The sequence below is a fragment of the Pteropus medius genome, unplaced genomic scaffold (genome assembly GCF_902729225.1).
Source record: "Pteropus medius unplaced genomic scaffold, Ma_sr-lr_union100, whole genome shotgun sequence".
In the NCBI taxonomy this organism is placed as follows: domain Eukaryota; kingdom Metazoa; phylum Chordata; class Mammalia; order Chiroptera; family Pteropodidae; genus Pteropus; species Pteropus medius.
In genome coordinates, this window is record NW_024351072.1 from 1,062,299 (window position 1) to 1,084,468 (window position 22,170).

The 22,170-nt window shown below is 36.9% G+C and overlaps 1 protein-coding gene across 1 annotated transcript in view; it reads right to left on the reverse strand.

The window, feature by feature from the left end:
- The window catches only part of IL13RA1 (interleukin 13 receptor subunit alpha 1), a 50,358-nt gene that overhangs the window by 14,353 nt on the left and 13,835 nt on the right, over positions 1-22,170 (reverse strand). Inside the window, exons 5-10 of the mRNA XM_039842501.1 lie at positions 14,357-14,544; positions 11,913-12,064; positions 5,929-5,976; positions 5,515-5,647; positions 2,675-2,771; positions 535-619 (exon numbers count right to left, since the gene is read on the reverse strand). Coding sequence (XP_039698435.1) covers positions 535-619; positions 2,675-2,771; positions 5,515-5,647; positions 5,929-5,976; positions 11,913-12,064; positions 14,357-14,544 — 703 coding nt within the window. The remainder of the gene's footprint in view (positions 1-534; positions 620-2,674; positions 2,772-5,514; positions 5,648-5,928; positions 5,977-11,912; positions 12,065-14,356; positions 14,545-22,170) is intronic.

Consider the following 22,170-nt stretch of genomic DNA (forward strand, 5'->3'; position numbering starts at 1 on the left):
TGTTTAGATCAAATATATTCTTTACCCCACAGAGAGAATGAAGGCCAGTGATATGAGATGGACAAAGTGTTCTGGGGACTTCTTAAATGCTATACTTGGTCTTTGATACATTTTCAATGAGCTTTTCTTTAATCTTTAGATAAAATGTAGTTTCAGAGAACCAATTTTGAAATGAAATTTTGACACATGCTACAACATGGATGAACCTTGAAAACATAGTGAAAGAAGCCAGACACAAAGGGGCACAATATTGCAGGATTCTGCTTATAATGAGGTATCTAGAATAGGCAGATTCAGAGAGAAAGAAAGTAGAATAGAGATTACCAGGGCTGAGGATAATGGGGAGTTACTGGGCACAGTTTCTGTTTGGGATGATGAAAAATTCTAAAAATAGTGATGATTAACACCATTGAACTGTACAGTTAAAATGGTCAAAATGATAAATTTTATGTTATGCATATTTTACCAAAAATTGTTTTAAATCCCATAGCCTCAAAAAAAATTTTTTTTTAATCTCATGGAGTCAATGCTTACCAGGGTATCATCATTCTGGTCTCCAAACATTTCTTTAAAAATCTTCCCAGGATCAGGAATTGGAGGGAATATAATGATCTTGAGCCTTTAAGAAAACAGAGACATTTTTGATCAAATCTTCTACCAAACAGGAGCATCTATTAAAAGAAGGGTTGGACAAAAGACATGGCACATAAATCATCTTTAGTGATAGAGCGGTTGTGAAGAAATTTCTAAAGCAATCTGAGAAATCAATGTCCAAAGAGCATCAAGATGGGTAGAGCAAAAGAGCTCTTAGGATAAACAGACTACTTATATCTTATCATTTAAAATGTTTTGAGATATACCTGACAAAAATTGTATATATTTGAGGTATGCAACATGATGTTTTGATATATGTATACATTGTGAAATAATCACAATCAAGGTAATTAACATATCCATCATCTCATATAGTTATGATTGTGTGTGATACCCTATCATTTAAATAACAATAATGTTTTAGTTATCATAGACCAGATGGGAAGTTGCAGTTTATAATTTTGAAAATAATCTTCTGAGAACAGGGTACATTCCTATTTTTTCTTTTTTTTCTTTTTCTTACTTCTCAATTTTTAGACCCCTCCCTTAAATAAATCCCTAGATTAATGTATACAACTACCTATTTAACAGCTCTACTTGGATATCTAATAGGCGTCTCAAACTTATGTTCAAAACTGAAGTTCCCATCTTTACACTAAAGCTAGCTGTCCTCACAGTCTTCTCCACCTCAGTAAATGGCTCTAGCATTCACTCGGTTGCTGAAGCCAAAAATCTAAGAGTTATCCTTGAATAACCATTTTCCCCCACGCCTTCACAGAGAAGCAGCCATCAGCTAGTGCTATCAATTCTACCTTCAAAATATATCTCACATCAGACCATTTCTTACTACCTCCATTGCCAACCACATAACCTAGGCTACCCTTGTCTTCCCTACCCCTGCCAACACTGCAATGCCTCCTAAACTACCTGCTTCCATTCTTGTCCATTCTTCACTCAACAACTACAGTGATCTTTCATGACAGTAAATCAGATCACATCCTTCCCTTGCTTAAAACTCTTCAATGTCTCCCCATCATGCTTAGGATAAAATCTCAATTCCTCACAATGGCCTACATGATCTGACCCTGGGATCCTCTCCAGCCTCATCTCCTGTCACTCGCTCCCTTGCACACTCTGCTCCAACAAGACACAGGAAGATCATTCTAGCCTCGGAGCCTTTGAGCTTACTGTTCCCTTGGCCTGGAACATTATTTCTCTGAATATCTCACTCCTTTAAAGTCTCTCCTTACATGTCATTTTCTCAGAGAGGCCTTCCTTGGCCATCCTATATAGCATGAGTCTCATCTCACTTCCTAGCTTTTCTTCCCACAAACCCCCAAAGCTTTACTACACGCTATGTGAAGTCATAGTATTTATTGTTTGTTTAAAAAAAATATATATATATATATATGCTCTGATATATATATATGACATAAATATAGACATAGATATATAGATAATCCCTCAAACTAGAACATAGATAGGGACTATGTCCTGTTCACTTCTGTAACGCCAGCAATTAGGATAGTGACTAGCGCTCAAATGTATGTTGAACAACTATTAACATATGATAAAATATTGTTTCTGGGCCCAGCTAATAACTTTATTCCAACCACAGGTATTTACTGAAAGAGCAAATAATAGCAGAAGACCAGTCTCTATGGTGAGATAAAGTAAAGCATTTTCAAGGAATGAGTAACATATATCACAGACAATCTGGTGAAGTTCTCTTTCCTACAGCATTAAGTAACAACCTACTTTGCATTCATACCATATGGGTAATTTAATTATTAATGGTATCCATTTCTAACAATGGTCTCCAACAGTTACCAACTGCTGATAAATTAGGCACATGCAAAGAGAGCAGTGCCTGAGCATAGCTCTGGGAAACACATCCAACAATTTCCACACCAGAAAATGGGCACGATAATACTTCTTTGCCATGATATACCACCAAAAGTCAGTTATAGCCCAAATACTTCTAATGTACTGGGCAAACATAAAACACCTGTGCAAAGAGTAATAACCACAGTAACCAGGCTAACAGAAACTGTCAAACGTGCCTGGATAGCTGCCTTACCTTTTTAGATAAAGCAGAAGGGCTATGATTGCACCTGCAACAATTACTGGAATGATGAGTAACATGATTATGTAGAATGTGGGATTGGCCTTCTTACCTAGAAAATGGAAAGCAAACAGAAAGATATGAGAAATATAACTTTTAGAAATAAACCAAGCAATAGCTCTATTAGACTAATGAGGTCACAGATGTTTCTGCCCTCTACCCCAACCTATTTTCCAAAACTCTTCAATTATCCTATCTTCTCCATCTTATCTTAATAGTAAAAAAAAAAAAAAAAAAAGCCCTGCTCTGGTGCCTAAAATTCCATGAGTGAATAAACATCTTAAGGATTATCTGAAACCAGGATATCTTAACTGGTTTTAGACACTATTAACAAAGATGTTATATCTGTTAAATACGTCATCTCATTAACAGTGACTATCATTTCCTATTGGTTACTTAATACAATTAGAATGCCTAAAATAATCCTAACAACTACCACTACTACTATTTTTTAACTGAGCACCTACTATATGCCTGATACCATACTATGTGCTTTTATATGTTTTTATCTATGCTATAGAGATAGATATTTATCTCTCATTTATACAGTTGAGAAGGATAAGGCTCAGAGTGGTTCGCTGGCTTATCCAAAAGGGCTTAGTAAATGATGGATGGAGTCAGGCCTCAAATCCAGCACTGTCTAATTCTAAAACATTTCATTAACTGCCTTGCTACACCTAATACATAGAATGTCATAGGTCTATTTATTTGCTTATCTTTTCCTCTAGGGCATGAACATCTAGGAAGCATCATCAGAGCCTAGCATCATTGTGTCAGGCAGCCTCTAAGATGACCCCAAATGATCCCTGCCTCCTGATATTCACAACCTTGTGCAATCCTCTCCCCTTGAGGGTGGACCGACTGAACTAACTGACTCGTTTGTAAAGAACTGGATAGCAACAGTGATATCATTTCCAAAATCAGGTTATAAAAGACTGTGGTTTTCATGTTGGGTATTCTCTCATACATGCTTTCTTGCTTGGATCACTCACTTGGGGAAGCCAGCTACTGCCATGTCATGAGGTAGCCCTGTGCAAGGAACTGAGGGAGGCTTCTGTATTAATTTTCTAGAACTGCTGTAACAAATCACCACACACTGGTTGGCTTAAAAAAACAGAAATATATTCTCTCATAGTTCTGGAGGCTAAAAGTCTAAAATCAAGGTATCAACAGAGCCTCTGAAGGTACTAGAGAAGAATCCCTCCTTGCCTCTTCCTAGCTTCTGGTGGTTCCCAGGAATCTTTGCTGTTCCTTGGCTTGCAACTGCATCACTCCAATCTCTGCCTCTATCTTCACATGGTCTTCCCTGTGTGTCTGTGTGTCTGTTTCTGTATGTCTTCTCTTATTATAAGAATACTAGTCATTGGATTTAGGGTCTGCACTAAACCAGTATGATCTCATTTCAATTGATTACATCTGCAAAACCTCTATTTCCAAATAAGGTCACATTTACGAGTACCAGGAGTTAGGACTTGAACATATCTTTTGAGGGGATACAATTCAACCTGCTATAGCCTCCATCCAGCAGCCAGAGAGGAACTGTGGCTTTCCAGTGACCACATTAGTAGTGAGCTTGAGCTTGGAAGTTGATTCTCCAGCCCCAGTCAAGCCTTCAGATGAGACAGTAGTACCAGCTGACAGTTTGACTGTAATCTCAGGAGAGAACTTGAGCCAGAAGTACCTGCCTAGCTAAGCCATGCCCAGATTCATGAGCCACAGGAACTGTGAGATGGTAAATATGTATTTTTTAAGCCACTAAATTTGGGGGTAATTTGTTATACAACCATAGATAACTAATAAAACCATATTCAGCACATAGTTTGCTCAGTCTCTCAATTAATAGGGAACTGACTACCTTAACGACCTATCTCTCTGATTGTTAGACAGCTGTTAGAAAGTCCTTAAGTTGGTCCTATTTTGCTCCATGAAGCAACAAAAAAGATAGCCTATTCCCTCTTCTACCTGATAATACCTCAAATGTTGGAATTCAGCAATCATGACTCCTCAAGCTTACTTCATCAACTGTTACTCCCCAAATTTTGAGATTATTCAATACCCTGATTACCCTTTCAAGGATATATTCCAGTCTGCTGATGCAGCACATACAATGTGGTGCCCAGAATGAATACAGCACACTTCTGATGTGACCAGAACACTGCGCCCCAACCTGCAGCATTCCCTTGTTCTCGGTGCTGTACTATCACTGCTGCCTATGACTACATATGCCTTGGGGATGCTTAAGGGTCCAATATTGAGTCACTTTGAGTTTGCAGTCAAATAAAATCCTATACCCCAACCCACAACACACACATTCATAAAGCACAGATCTTTTCAATCCTATACTTGAGCCTGGCACATGGCTTATTCAGCCTCTCAATGTATAAATGAAACTGATTTTTTCAAACCTAGATACAGGTTTATGTCTATTAAATGCCATTAAGGGTCATTGTTCTACTCTTGATTCTGTCACCAGCATATAGGCTAGTCTTCTAAGCCTTGCATAATCTGCAGATTTAATTATGCCTGCCTTCTATATTTTTGTTCAGGTTGTTGAAAAAGATGGAGACAGAGCAGAAGAGAGGAAAACAGCATTTGGGTTGTGAATTTTTAGAACTGTATATTGCAAATTAATGCTGGGTGATATGACAGTAATTAAACAGAAAATAATTCAATTGTAATACTCTTTGATTGATATTAAGAATGCAGAACGGTCCTTTCTCCCCATCCTATGTTCTGCTTCAGCTTAGTTTCCATATATCAATGGTTTAAATTGTAATAAAATCCTCTTCTCTTACCTATACTCATCACTGGACTCCAATTACTCCAGAGTTTATCATCCTCGTAGCATAATTTATTTGTTTTGACTCTTATTCTGACTGTGTTCAAAGTATCAGGAAGAACACCAGGGACCCAGAAACAGATTGTACCCTTAGATATAAAATAAAAACACAAAAGGAATATTATCAGTTTTTTCTCTTTGCTTCTGAATCCTAAATATAATTATCTGCCAAATTCTGTATATGATTAAGACTTGGATTATAATCCAAGTTATCTGACTTTAATTCCTGAAAAAAAAAATGGCAATAACACACAAAACAAAGTAGTTTGTTCTTCTCAAAGCAGTTCAAATTTAGGTTATGCTTGCCCTGCCCTACCCCCAATTATTCTTATGAGTTTAAGCCCAAATAGCTAAAATGAAATTTACTGACCTCCAGGTTTCCCTCAAATTCCAAATTATCACATTTAGGTTCTTCAACCTTGAAAATATAAAAAAAGAATAAATTCAAATTTAAAAAGGCCATACATACTTTACATTGTTCAACCATTTCTAACAAGGTTTCCTTTTATCCCATTAAAAGAGAACCAGGTGCAGTGAAAAAAGGTTGGTTTTTAAATAAATGGTTCTGAGTCAATTATATATCCATATGGGAAAAAGAATCTTGACCCCCACCTCACACTATTTACAAAGTTAATTCCAGATGGACTGAGGATCAAAATGTGAAAGTTGAAATAAATGAACAAATAAATACATAAAGACAGCAAGCTTTTAGATGAAAAACACAGAACATCTTCATGACCTTGAAGTGGGAAAAGATTTCTTAAATAGGACCAAACAATATTAACCATAAAAGAAAAATTTTTATAAAGTCACCTATATTAAAATTAAAAACTTCAGTTTATCAAAACGTATCCTATTAAGGAAATTAAAAGACAAGGCATATAGTGAAAGAAGATATTTGCAATTTCTAACAAAGGACTTGTATACACATGTTATATAACATATATTTATATTTATACATAATACACACATATATACATATATCCTACAATTTAATAAGGAAAAGACAGAAAACCTAATTTAAAAACCAGGCAAAAGACTTGTATAGGCATTTTACAAGATGATATCCATATTGCCAATAAACATGAAAAAGTGTTCAACTTCATTAATCATCAGGGAAATGCAAATTAAATCCACAATATAACGATACACACATCTACCAGACAATACCAAGTGTTGGTGAGGGTGTGAAGGATCTAGCACTCTCAACTTCTATTCTTAATGGTGCAAATTAGCCCAACTACTTGGAAAAGTGGTATTATCCCCTATAGAGAATCAGATGTAACCCTGTGACCCATATAGGCTCAAACTAAATGTATGCACATGTGCAACCAGAGGTAAGTATGCAAATGTTCATAAAAATTCTATTCATAAAAGTCTAAAATGGCAACTATCCAAATGTCCATTAATGGGAGAATGGATAAATCAAATGTGGTATATTGGCATGATGGAATGAATGTAATGAGAATGAACCATCTACAACCACAGGCAACAATATCAGTCAATCTCATAAACATAACACTGAATGAAAGAACACAGACACACAAAAAAGTAAATTCTCTATAATTCAATTATATGAAGTTTAAAAAGAGGCAACAAAACTAATCTATGGGATTATAAGTCAAGATAACAGTTGCTCTTTGGGAGGGTAGTGACCAAAGTCACGATGGTGTTTCTGGGGTGCTGGTTATATAAGTGAAAAATAATTTGTGAAATCACTTATGAAAAATTGTTGAACTCTATGTGATGATTTGTATAATTTTTCTATAGTACATTAATTGAAAGTTAAAAAAAAAAGAAATAGAGAGACCGATCTTCCTTGTAGAGAATATATCAAAAATGACTGCGTTACATAAAAGGAAGTATAATGCAAAATTCTCCTCCACACAATTTAAATCATTTGCTGTCTGATATAAAGAGATAATCAGTTCCTGAAATGCAAATATTTCAAAACTGAGTAAAAATAATCAACACATGAAAATCTGTTACCTAATCTACTTCTGGCCAAGAGACACATGAAAAGATGTTCAACATCACTAATCATCGGGGAAATGCAAATCAAAACCACAATAAGATATCTCATACCTGTTCAAATGGCTATCATCAAAAAGATAAGAGATAACAAATGTTGGAGATGGTATGGAGAAAAGGGAACCCTTGTATACTGTTGGTGGGAAAGTAAATTGATGCAGCCATTATGGAAAACAGTATGAAGGTTCGTCAAAAAAGTTAAAATAGAACAACCATATTATACAGCAATCTTACTTTGGGGTATATATCTAAAGGAAATGAAATCAGGATCTCGATGAGATATCTGCATTTCCATATTCACTGCAGCATTATTCACGATAGCCAAGATATGGAAGCAACCTGAGTATCAATCAATAGATGAATGGACAAAGAAGAGGTGGCACATATATACCACAGAATATTATTCGGCCATGAGAAAGAAGGAAATTCTGTCATGTGTGACAATATGGATGAAACTTGAGGGCATTATGCTAGGTGAAATAAGTCAGACAGAGAAAGATACATTCTATATGATCTCACTTATATGTGGAATTTTAAAAAGTCAAATTCATAGAGGCAGAGAGTAGAAAGGTGGTTGCCAGAGGCTGAGGATAGGGAAAATGGGAAGATGTTGGTCAAAGGGTACAAACTTACACATATAAGTTCTGAGGAACTAATGTCCAATATGGTGATTGTAGTTAATAATACTGTATTATTTACTTGAAATACCAAAAAAAAAAAAAGAAAAAAGAAAGAAAAGGTTACTGTGTGAGGGAATGAATGTGTTAATTAACTTGAGTGTGGTTATCATTTCACAATGTATATGCATATTAAATCAACAAGTTGTATACCTTGAAAATAATCACATTGTATAAACTAAATATATACAATTTTAACTTGTCAATGATACCTCAACAAAGCTGGGAAAAATAGTCAGCTATCAAAGAGAGGTTTAAACATGGGTCATAGACCAGAACACATAACTATGAATTTTGGCATTCAATGTCATTCACTAAATGGTTTCTACAAGCATTTGTGAAGAGCTGAAAGGCCGACTAAATAGTGAAGGGCCATCCTATCAATACTTCATATAGGGGCAGAGAAAAAACCACTCAGGGGCTACTGTACCCCACTGCCGCCCATTTGGAATCAGAGGCCTGCTGAGAAGTCACAAGTGTCAACTAGTACTTGAGCAATTGGGTTGTAGGCTGATGTCCTCCTTCCCCTGGACCATCTCCTATATATAAAATTTTTTTTTAATATTCCAAAGTCAGCAAATCATTGTGTCAGTTGAAGGCTCTGGGAATTTGTTTAAATGTAAAGCCTCTTGGTTTATTCATCAGAGGCTCAGATACCTCTGTGGAAAAAGGAAAACAAGAGCACAGAGCACCAAGTAGACCATTTGCAGGGATGGGGTTGGTCAAGTAATTCCTTACTTTATGATTCTGTTATGAGCGACCTCTGACCACAGCCTCCATGTGATGGTACCAGTTCAAGTTCCAGCCTATTTCCCCCTCTTAACTAGAATACCAGGCAAAATAATTCCTCAAAAAGTTTAGCAAAAAGACAAAAAAAGGGTCTAACCAGCAGAGCTCAAGATCGGTGAGCACACATAAAGCTGATGACATTCTAGGGGAGGAAGCATCTGGTAACCATCAGCTAGGAGAGAGAACATTAAACTCAAGTGTATAAACAGAGTTAATTCCACATAGACTATAGTTCTAACTTAGGTGGATAAATTCCATAGTATGTGTGTTCTCTTTGGTTCAGAAATTTGTAAAAATGGTAACTCAATTCAACAAAAATTTATTAAGTGATGACTAAGCAAAGGGTGGTATATCAGATATTCTTGATCAAAGTTTAATACATGGAAACCAACCTTTGAAGTCATATTTATTAGCTGTGTGGCCTATAGTAGGTTACTTAACGTCTCTGAGCCTTAGTTTCTCAATAAAATGTAACCTTTTTCATGAATTATTATGACCTACTTTATAAGAAGTACACAAAAGAATATATTTGTAGCATATCATAAACAATAAATGATGGCTATAATTAAGAGGAAGTACTGAGGTGGTCCTCAGTGGTTAAGAACAAATGCACTAGAGTTAGACTTTTGCTGAAATTTTGACTCCACCACTTTCTAGAAATGTGATCTTAGAAGTAACCTCTGAGACTGAGTTTTCTCACCTGTAAAATGGAGACAAAACGACGGGATCTAGATCTTTAAGGTTATGAAGACTAAATGAGACAATTCAGATGAAATGCTTATTAAAATACCTACATAGTAGTAGTTTAATGCATGTTAGCTGCTATTAATAGCAGGAACAGCACAAAGTAAATACTACCTAACTCCTCCCTACAGGAGCTTATATTTTTAGTGGAGAGAAAAGGCCTACACATGTGGTCAGGGTATCTAGCAGGACATAATTCAGTGCCAAATGAGTAATACCAGCAGCATGTGTCTCAGGATTTGACAGAAAAGAACAGTAAAGGCTGGAGTAGTCAAGTATATTTCAGCTTTCTGATAGCTCGCTTAGTTGGAAATCCAAGCTGCACCCCTTCCTCATTTGGAAGTCCTTTGCTTTTTCCCTTTGCAATACTATATGGGGACACCAGTTTCTGGTCCACATCATGGTTATTCTATTTCAGAAACAGATTCATCTGCAAATGCCCAGAAGAGCTCTGCTCAGCTGTAGACCTGGTCACTCCTTCTGGAGTTACAGCCTGTCAACACTGGCTTATTTTAGAAAGCACAGATGCTCCTCAACTTATGATGGGAGTGTGTACCAATAAACCCTTTGTAAATGGAAAATATCATAAATTGAAAATTCATTTAATATACCTAACCTACCAAACATCATAGCTTAGCCTAGCCCACCTTAACATGCTCAGAACACTTACATTAGCCTACAGTTGGGCAAATCTAATACAAAGTCTATTTTAGATTAAAGTATTGAATATCTCATATAATTTATTGAACACTGTACTGAAAGTGAAAAACAGAATGGTTGTATGGGTCCTCACTATTAATGCACACAGCTGAAAGCACACTGGGCCTGATGAACGTTTGAAGCATTTAACTAAAATTAATTACACACGAGAGAGTATCGTACTACATATTGCTAGTCCAGGAAAAGATCAAAATTCAAAATTTGAAGTATGGCTTTTACTGAATGCTTATCACTTTCACAACATCATAAAGTTGCAAAATCATAAGTTGAAACATGGTAAGTTGGGGACCATCTATATTGTGAAACTCCCACGATGAGCTAAGACAACTGAGCCAAGGAATTTGCCGACCTGTGAGATGCTGGGCTTCTTTAAAAGCCAATATAAAACACTTGGTTTCTAACCTCTAAAACTCAAGTGCATACAAGACCCAGGCAGGTGGCACACAAGTGAATGACACAATCCCTGTGGTGTTGAGGCGCCACCTTATGGAAACTACACTCCTCAGGTACCACAGTTTTAAATCTGGGCAAAAAATTGAAATTTAATAAACAAACAAAACCCCACTTCATGGTCCATACAAAAATGTTTGAGGTCCGATTTGTAACCTGTAAAGTGTAACAATGAAACTGATGCCCTGAGGTTATGTCACATCCTGTTATGCCCCATGTTTTGTATTAGATTCCAAATAGCAGAACTGTATATAATCCAACCGATGATGACTACTCAAATTTGACTACTTTAGTTGCCACAAACTCCAAGAAAACTGAATGGCCATACCAGGGCCTCCAAATATCTACCTGATCTGACCCTAGTCTCATGCTTAGACATCTTTTCCTAATATATTTACGCCGCACCAGTTTCCATTTCTCACACACATCGTGTTCATTCCTGCCTCAGTCTTTGTACTTGCTGTCTCATCCAACCCCTGATCTTCACATGACTAGCTTCTGCTCATCATTCTGGTCTCATCTCAAATGTCATCACTCAGGATGACTAGCCTACCCAGTATTCTCTCAAGCCCTCCCATCACTCTACTACATCCCCCTGTTTAATTATCTTCATAGTATCCATTCTCTGAAATTAGCTTGCTCATTTACGTACTTTTCTAGTAGGTAAGCTTCATGGAAAAAAATTTTGTCAGGTGTCGCATGCCTGACACATGGTAGACACATAATAAAAATTTGTTGAGCAAATGCATTAATGTAGAGTTTGAATCTTGCAGTCAGTACTATCATAAAACCTCAAACTTTCCACCACCCTATTTCAGACAAGAAGTTTCATCATCATCATGTGCCAAATCCAAAGTATCATTTCACTGATACTTTATTACACTGTAAGAAATTCAAGGGAAAGAAAAATATTCAAATAAAAATGATCAAAAAAAAAACTTACGGATAAAATATAATGTGTCTCTGTTTGGCTGTTATTGACTTCTATTTGATAAGATAAGCATCTGCTAACAAAATTCTGTGGCGTCTTCCCTAGCACGTACAAGTCACCATGTTGAAAAAAGAGATTTTTAATATGTGGAGGATCAGGTTGCACTGAAAGATAGAAACAGATGAATATAAATTAGCTTCCAGAGTTTATTTTAATGAGATATGTATATGGGCAGAAATAAAGAAGGTCACAAAGTTAAATCAAAATAGGACTGATACTTTTAATGGACTTACATGGTCAGATATATAGTTCTAGATTTCTGATTAACCACGATTAATGTAGGAAGTTTATTCTAAACTGCTAGAAAAATGGATCTAAAGGAACATCTTTGAGTTTCTGGCAGGTGACAGGAACTCTGACCTGCATCAGGTTAGAACATGATCAGGACATCCACAGCTGCAACATAGAGAATAAAGAAAAGAAGTGCTTGGGTCCAGATGTGCCTCCACCTGATGGGTAACAAGAGACACCAGGTACAAGGGGTTTTCTCAGCTGTCACTCATTTGTGCCAATAAAAGATCACAATTAAAACATTAGCCTAGTCTCTGTCACATGCTACAACATAGCTGAACCTCAAGGACATTATGCTAAGTGAATAAGCCTATCACAAAAAAGACAAGTATTATATGATTCCACTCATATGAGGTATCTAAAGCAGTCAAAATCATAGAAACAGAAAGTAAGAAAGTGGTTATCAAGAGCTAGGGGAAGTGTAAAGGGAGACTAGTGTTTTTGGACACCAAGTTTCACTTTTACAAGATGAAAAATGTTCTAGAGAGCTGCACAACAATGTGAATATACTTAACACTACTGAATAGTACACTTAAAAATGGTTAAGATGTTAAGTTTAATGTTATGTAATTATAATCGTAATTTAAAATAAAGCAAAAAATTAGCTTAATAAATTTAGTTTTTTTGGAAGTCAACTATGCTTACGACCATGTCAAGAGAAGAAAATGGGTAATTAACAGAAAATAACTTGAAGACGTCATTTAGCTGAGAAAGATCTCCTTTTATGTCACCACTCATCTCTGGGAAGAAAAGTAGCAAAATGAGCTTTAAAAGGTCTCTCAAGGACAACTTGCCAAGCAAGGAAGAGGAGGGCTTTGCTTCAGGTGATCCCACTTGGCAAGTTACTGAGACCTCACTCTCCTGGCCTACAAACTAAGCTGCCTTTGTTCACTATTAGAATTTACTTCCATGACTATCTGAAAAGGCAGTAAATAGTGCTTTGCTCACAGACTTGGGAGCCTTTGTCAATTCATGATTATTTGCCTATACATTTTCTGTATACCATTTAGCCAGAACCTGAGATCCCTGTTGGGGTATTACGATAGATAAATAAACATGATACTTATAGTAGTTTGCTTTAGAGATTTACAAAACACTTTTATACACCTCACATCATTTATACCTTACTACAGTTGACCCTCGAACAACATTTGGATTAGGGGAGCCGACTCCCTACTCAGTCACAAATCCACGTATGACTTTCGACTCCCCCAAAACTTAACTACTAACAGCCTACTATTGATCAGAAGCCTTCCCAATAATATAAACAGTCAATTAATGCATATTTTGTATGTTATATGTATTATATACTGTACTCACAATAAAGTAAGCTAGAGAAAAGAAAATGTTATTTAAAAAATCACACAGAAGAAAAAATGCATTTACCGTTTTTCACTTTCAGTATAGTATTCAAACCTGTGTTGTTCAAGGGTCAACTGTACAATCCCTTGATGTAAAGAGGGACTATGTAGCCCATTTTACAGATAAGTAAAAAACACTTAACAAGAGTATATGCCTTGTCCAAAGTGAAGAAGCTAAGACCTTTGTTTTCAAGTGGAGGGCTCTTTCTAATAGCTGATTCTTGGCTGCACTGGCCTTTCTGATTGATCAGTGCCTGGGCCACCCAGAATGTTAGATAATTTGAATATCAACCCAAGCACTCCACCTCCAATTTAAGCTTTTTTTCTTTTAACCAAAAGGTAGATTATTCAGGGAGTATATTTGATTATATTTATTCTATAGCATCATCCTGCAGATGATGTATTATAAGTATAAGAGAGTAGATCTTAAGAGTCAGAGACCCTGAGTTCCAATCTTGGTTCTATAATTGCCTGCTCTCAGTTTCAGCTTATTCATGAATAAACAAGGAGAAAGCATGTGGCACATGAGCTTAATATTAAAATTTCCAAGCTTGGTACTTTAAAAAAGATCAAAGAAAGGTATAGAAACTGTTTTGTTTGTTTGTTTGTTTGTTTGTTTGTTTGTTTTTGTCTGGAAAGACCTTAAAACCACCAAAATCATCATTTTTTTTTTATTATTTGTATTGATTGCTCTAAAGACCTAACACTTTATCCACACTGGCAAAGAGGATTTCTAAAACTTACCATGAGAAGTTAAAGGCACTATGTTGAAGGATGGTCTAATTTTTCCTACATTATCCTTGACCATCACTTGGACACTGTGTTGGTCGAAATTGGAATCCTTCGATTTAGTCAGAGTAAAGGAACAACCAATGTGTTGACCTTCTTTATAGATATTTTCACATTGAAGAATTTTTCCCAGGCTGCTATGCCTACAAGATAAAATGAGACAATCTTCTGCATTATTTTTAACAAGATATTCAAAAAACAAAGGCAGAAATATTTTTATTGTTTTGTTTTGTTTTTAAATACTGACGATGTCCATGAAAAGCGATGTTTGCAACATGTCAAGATATAGCTTTTTCTAAAACTCTATTTTATGTGGCTCTATTTCATACTCTAGAAAGAAATAAATATTCCTTTTTTATGAACATTGGTACTTCCAATAGCTATGGAAAGTATAGGGGTCCTGACTCTTTTTCCTCTTTTGTATATGAGATGTTATGAGGCCAGGCTGAGAAGTTTTATGCTTCTTAAACATATCCCATCTGCTGAATTCCATGGTTCTCTTCTGGTTCCTCTGTCTGTTCCTTCTTTGTTTTGTCTTGTTCCTCTCCCTTCTCCTCTTCTCAGAGGGTTCCCATCCAGTCCTCAGCTCTCTGCACATTTCTATTTCTTACTCCGTCATCTGTTCACCCACAGCTTATCACTTCCATCTCTTGACTAGAATTTCTACACTGGGGATACCCAGTCCTGACCTCTCACCTTCGATCCAGTCTCAGACTTCCAACTGCTCCATCTGAGTGTTCTATCTTGCCTCAAATTCAATGTCCAAAACACATGCTTCCTCTCCCATGACAAACTGCCTTTTCTACTAACCTTCTCAATTTCCATCAGAGTTCATTTTCTCTGGGCTCCTTGATTAGAGCCTTTGAAATCGCCTTTCCTCCTCTCCTTTCCCTATAGTCTATCACCAAATTTTGTTATTTCTTCCTTTATAAAGCTTCTTGGATTCTCTCCTGTGAAATTTCCATTGCCCTCACCCTGTTTCATGTCCTAATCACTTCAGGCTTCATGTTTTCTCCAGATTGACCTCTTGGACCTTCATTATCAGTTCCCTCTAATCACTGCCAGATCAAAGTTCCAGAACACACTAAGTGTCTTACTTCTAAGTGTGGCTTTAAATGCCTTCCATAACTAGTACTGTTGGTATCTTATTTTCCATTTTGAAAACTTCTACATATACCTTTCCCCAGTGATCATCAGCACCTGGCACAGTACAGGCAGACAGAATGTGTTCATTACACTTTTTCGTCTAGACTATTAAAGGACTCTTTTATAGTAACCAGCAGAAGACACAGTCAAGCCTTACATCATCAGCCACAGTGGGAACTGTGCAGAAGTTCTCCAGAAAAAGGGAAATGATCTAAAAAATTAACTAAGAGTAAAGAGTCCCAAACCCTTGATCTGTTACCTCAGAATCACCTGTAGTCATTTAAAATGCAGATTCCTCAAACCCTCTTCCAGAAGATCCTACTTAGAAGGCTTTGCCCATGACTTAGGAATCGGCATTTTGACAGCAATTCTCCAGGAGATTCTGCTGCAAATCGGGCTATATAAAACTCAGATCTACTCCCACAAATACAGTCAACTGGTCTTTGACAAAGGAGCAAAGGCAATACAAGGGAGCAAAGATAGTCTTTTCAACAAATTGTGCTGGAACAACCGGACATTCACATGCAAAAAAAAAATAAATAAATCTAGACCTTATATTATTCACAAAAATAAACTCAAAATGGATCACACACCTAAATTCGGGACGTGAAACTATAAAACTCCTAGGATATAATATAGGAGAAAACCTATATGAACTTGGGTATAATAATGAATTTTTAGATATGACACCAAAGGTATGATCTATAAAAGAAATAATAAGCTAGACTTCATTAAAATTAGAAACTTCTGCTCTGCAAAAGACAAAATCAAGAGAGTAAGAAAACAAGCCACAAACCGCCAAAAAATATTTGCAAAAGACACATCTGATAAAGGACTATTATCCAAAATATACAAAGAACTCTTAAAACTCAACAATAACAACTCAACTAAAGAAATGGGTCAAAGATCTTCAGACACCTCACCAAAGAAGATATAGATGACAAATAAGCATATAAAAAGATGCTCCACATCATGTCATCAGGGAAATGCAAATAAAAGCAACAAAATATACCACTACACACCTATCAGATGGTCCCAATCCAGATGTTGACAACACCAAACGCTGGTGAAGATGTGGAACAACAGGAACTCTCATTGCTGGTGCAAATGCAAAAATGGTACAGCCACTTTGGAAGACATTTTGGCAGTTTCTTACAAAATTGACCATACTCTCACCATACAATCCAGCAATCACATTCCTTGATATTTACCTTTAGGAGCTGAAAACTTTTGTCCACAAAAACCTTCATACAAATGTTTATAGCCACTTTATTTGTCACTGCCAGAGCCTGGAAGCAACCAAGATATTCTTCAGTGGGTGAATGGAAAATAAACTGTGGTACATCCAGACAATGGAACATTATTTAGCCCTCAGAAGAAATGAGCAATCAAGCCAGGAAAATACATGAAGGAAACTTAGATGCATATTACTAAGTGAAAGAAGACAATCTGAAAAGGCCACATACTGTATGATTCCAACTATATGACAATCTGGAAAAGGTAAAACTATGGAGACAAATATCAGTGGTTGGCAGGGGTTAGGGTTGGGGAATGGTACGAATAGGCAGAGAACAAAGGATTTTTAAAGCAGTGATACTGCATGATACTATAATTGTGGATACGTGTCGATTTACGTGTGTCCAAACCTATGTATTGTACAACAGCAAGAGTGAACCCTAAGGTAAACTATGGACTTTGGGTGATAATGATATTTCAATGTAGGTTCACCCTTGGTATGTAAAACTCTGCTGGGGGATGCTGTTAATGTGGGAAGCTATACATGAGTGGGGACAGGGCTATATGGGAAATCTCTGTATCTTCCTCTCAATTTTGCTGTAAACATAGAACTGCTCCCCAAAAAAGCCTTAAAAAAAAGAAAAGAAAAATTCAGATCTAATATGTTTAATCCTTCGAAGGCTGTGCAAAGAAATGTTTCAATGTAGAAAATGCTTTTGTCTATTAAGAAATAGTACATAAGATTTTTCTCCTAGTTGTAGGCCCCATTGGTTCATGAATGAAAACAGTCATTTAAAAAATAAGTTACCGCTTTGGCTAGTTTTTAGATCAGACAGGCCTGGAATGTTTTCTGTCGACAGCCAGAAACAGAAACTGAAGACACTTATGACATTTTTGTTATATAACAAAACAATGTAGATAATTTTTGTTTCAAATAATGAAAGGAAATCCTCTAATGGGCAGTCTTTGAGATCCCTTTTTCATTTTTGGACCCTGAGTATTTTACATATTCTCATAGACCCCAGATACAAACTTAAAAAAAATTTTTTTGTTGTAATTTAGAACAAATAAGAAAAGGGAAAATATTGGTTTTGAATAGATGATATTTTGGGACTTGTGAAAGTTTGGATAACCTAAGATAGACAGCGTTCAGGTGCTTCCTGTTAAAATTCACACACTGAAATCCTCCAGACTCACAATGCAGACATAAGGAGGAAATGGGCAAAGGAAAGACTATTTCCCAAACTCTGAAGATGATTAATGTGGTAAGAAAGTACCTAAAATTCATTGGCATGACTAGTCTGTAGCTATTAGGATCAGGCCCCTCCAATGCCAGACTATTGCTATAGTGCCACTAGTCACTGCCCTGGAACATCAAAATGACACTACACTTTTTGATTGGGGATTAGGGGAACAACTGGCAGTTTGACATAATTTAAACTTGTACATAAATCAATTCCAAGTGTCTGGTAATGAATGAACCATGTGTCTCCCTTTCTTTTGTGGTTTTGATTGGAAAGAATCTCTCTAGGGGAGAGCAGAGGAGGAGGAAGTATGGGCTATGTGCTAATCCTGCAAGGTGGGGGAAAAGGCTTGAAATTTATAGTGGCTACATCTGCAAGGGAGTGGGAATGAATAATAAAAAACAATATAACTATCATGTACTGAGTGCTTACTCTACACGTTAATGGTTAGGCATGATTCTAAACAGTTTTATACAATAGCAGCCCTCACAACAACCTTAAGAAGTAGTACTATTATTACTACTCCCATTTTACAGATTATAAAAAATAAGTCTCAGAAATAAGGTACTTGCCCCAAATCACACTTTAACCAGGATTTGAACCCAGGCAGTGTGGCTCCAGAAAAGAATAAGCTACAAGATGGTGAGGGCAGAAGATACAGACTCTTTATCAGCACTGTCCAACAAAATTTTCTGGGATTATGGAAATGTTTGATACTTGTGCTGTCTAATACAGGAGTCGCTAGTCACATGTGAAATTGGCTAGTAAGACTGAGCAACTTAAGTTTTAATTTGCTTTAATATTAATTGATTTAAATTAAAATATAAATAGTCACATGTGGTTCGTGACTCCTATATTGGACAGCACAGGTCGACGCTACACAAGAGTTCACACTGCTGACCAACTCTGGTAATGTGTATGACAAGAAGTGCTATCCCTGATCATTTTCCCCTTGGGTGCCAGTGAACCACCACTCTCTTGGGATGACCTCTTGCAGCACCTCCAATGATGGTAGATTGTGCTCTGCACAAAGGCATCAACTGAGGGCTGAAAGCCAGCCCAAGCACCGTCTGCTGTCAGCTTTGGCAAGACACGACATCAGCTTAGAGGAGGAGGAATGCTTCAAGTCAGAGAAAGAAAAATGCTATTTCAAATACGTCAGTCCAGTTTTTTTTGTAATTTATTTATGGATGGGGGAGGCCTGACCCTTTTGCAATTTGCTCTAAGACTTGGTTTGTGCTAGTGTATGTCCCAAGGCACTTTCCTATTTTTGCATTATAAGAACTCCGAGGGCTAGGCCACCATCCACCTCTAGTGTCACCAGGATTCCTATATCTGGGTTACTTTCCTGAGCAGTCTGCCATGGAATAAGACACAGTTTTAAGACTTCTTTCCTTTTTTTCCCTGTCCACTCTATAGACATAGACTCTTTAAAGGTTTTCCCTGTGATTTTACCATAAATGACTCCAGGGAAAGCAAGAGGGTTTAATAGCATAATAAACATAAGGATGCTACCAACTTTAAGAATCTCTTAAAAGCCTGTAGTAACAGCTCTCTGTGGACTTCACTGCAATATCATCAGAGCCAGGCTACTCTTTTTAAGGTGTCGTTCTCTGGCCCCTTCACTAGCAATTATTTGGGAAGTCAGAGCAACTCAATTCTCCTCTCTTTTTATTCCTGAACTATAATGCTCCTGAATTGATTATCCCTTCTAAGTCCTCACCCAAGTTCCAAATATTCTCTAGCTTTGGATCCTACCATTTGAAACTTATTTATGGAGCACCTGCCATGTGTCAGGCATTGGGGAAAACAAGACACAGATCCTGCTCTCAAGGGAAACTGCAGTCTGGGGAGGGCTACCACTAAGTAAACAGGAAATGACAACACAATGTGCTTAGTACTGTCACAGGAAAGTGCAAGGTACCATGGGACACAACAATGATGGGGCCTCCATCTAGACCCGAGAGGTCAAGGAAGGCTTTCTGGAGAAGAAGTGATGTCTGAGCTAAGATAAGGACAAATAAGAGGCATCAAGGGGACAAGGCAAGACATGGGCTGCAAGGGAACATAGAATGGTTCCACTCTTCTGTTTGAATTCCATTATTCTGTTTGAGGGTTTGAAGAGTCAGTTTGAGGAACTGAAAGCAGTGTGGGCTGGATGGTAGGGTACAAGACGGGTGGGGATGTACATGGAGGGAGATGAGACTAAGCTAGAGAGACTGACAGCAGCCAGGCCATAAAGGGCTTTGCCTGTCATGCTGAAGGTTTGGACTTTATCCCAAAGCCACCAGGAAGCCACTGAAGAAGGTTTTAAGGAAAGGCAAAACAACAGGTACCACAGGTGTCCAAGTGACATTACAAAACCTCAAAAGAGAATGATTTATGTAAGAAAAAAAACATTCCACACTCAACCACACAATCTCAGTGCTGTCTGGATTCACCTGCAGGGCTTTTCAACTTTGCCAAGAGTATCCTGTGGTACAAGTGAATGCAAACACCCAGGTAACTTTGGAGGTTTGCATTCGGAAATTCATGTGACTTTTGCATTCTATTCTATGACTTAGCCATGAGTTTTTAATATACCAAAAATAATTTTCATCAAGTCATCAGGCAAAATGGACACTCCAGGATGAAAGGCCATGTTTACCTTATAGCTTCAGAAGTCCTGGACATGGTCCTCCACACTCCAATCTCTCAGAAGTGTTTTGAATGAACAAGAGAAAGAGGAACAAGGCCATGTGGAGAGCAGATTGCTAACACTAGATATCCCACTTTACCAGCCTGCCAAAATATCCCCATTCCTCACAATACTCCTAAATGCCAGGCTCTGAGAAAACCCACATCTGTGCTATTCACCCCTTCAACAAAGCCTCACAGCCTCCCCCTGCCACACTACCCTAAGCTCAACACTAGCTTCTCACAAGTTTGTCTATACTTCTGCAACAGCCTTCATCATACACTCTTCTTTTTATATAGGTAATTGTGTTGAGCTCTGTCTCCCTTTCTACATTTTAAGCTTTAGGAACATAGAGACATGTTTCTTATCTCAGTTGCTTATTCAGTGCTTTATCCACAATGTGTGCTAATTAAAGTTTTATTGAATTGAATTGATTAACTTGGTCTTTTCTTCCTTGTTCTGTTGACAATAATTCTAGGCTTTAAAGGAAAGGAAACGATTAAAGATTAGTTTTAAAATTTAATAAATTTTGTAGCTATAGTCACAGATATCAAATAGAAGTTATTTTATGGGGAGCTAAATTACTTTTCAACCCTGGGCATGGTATAATTTTCCTTTTTTAAGGCAGACACCCATGACTCTTACAGAGCTGGTGGGAATGTAAATTAGTACAGCCACTCTAGACAACAGTTTGGCAGTTTGTTATAAAACTAAATATGCAATTACCATATGACCCAGAAAATGTACTCTTGGGCATTATTCCAGAGAAATGAAAAGTTATGTTTACATAAAAACCTCAACACAGGTATTTATAGCAGTTTCATTAATAATAACAAAAAAAGTAAAATAACCAAGGTATCCTTCAATGAATGAAAGTTTAAACAAACTGGTATAACCATATCATGGAATACTACTCATCAATAAAAAGGAATGAACTATTGATACATACAACAACTTGGATGAATCTTAAGGGTATTATGCAGAGTTAAAAAAAATGTGCTGTATCATTCCATTCCAGTAACATTCTTAAAACGACAAAATTATAGAGATGAAGACATGATTTGTGGTTGCTAGAGGTTAGAGACTTAGGGAAGAGGAGGAGGAGAAAAATTTGGGGGGGGAGGTATTGGGGAGAGTGGATCAAAGAATCCCTGTGGTAATGGAACTATTTTATATCTACACATGTGATAAAACTGCCTAGAACTACACGCACATACACATACACACACAAATGAGTGCATGTAACACTGGTAGAAGTTGAATAAGGTTGGTGGATTGTACAAACACCAATTTTCTGATTTTGATATCATACTCTAGTTATACAAGATATTACCATTGGGAGAAGCTGGGTGAAGGGTATATGGGATCTCCCTATACATTTTTTGTAACATCTCGTGCATCTATAATTATTTGTAATTTTTTTTAAAAAAAGTAGTCCCCCAAAGTAGATGCATTTTCCACTGAAA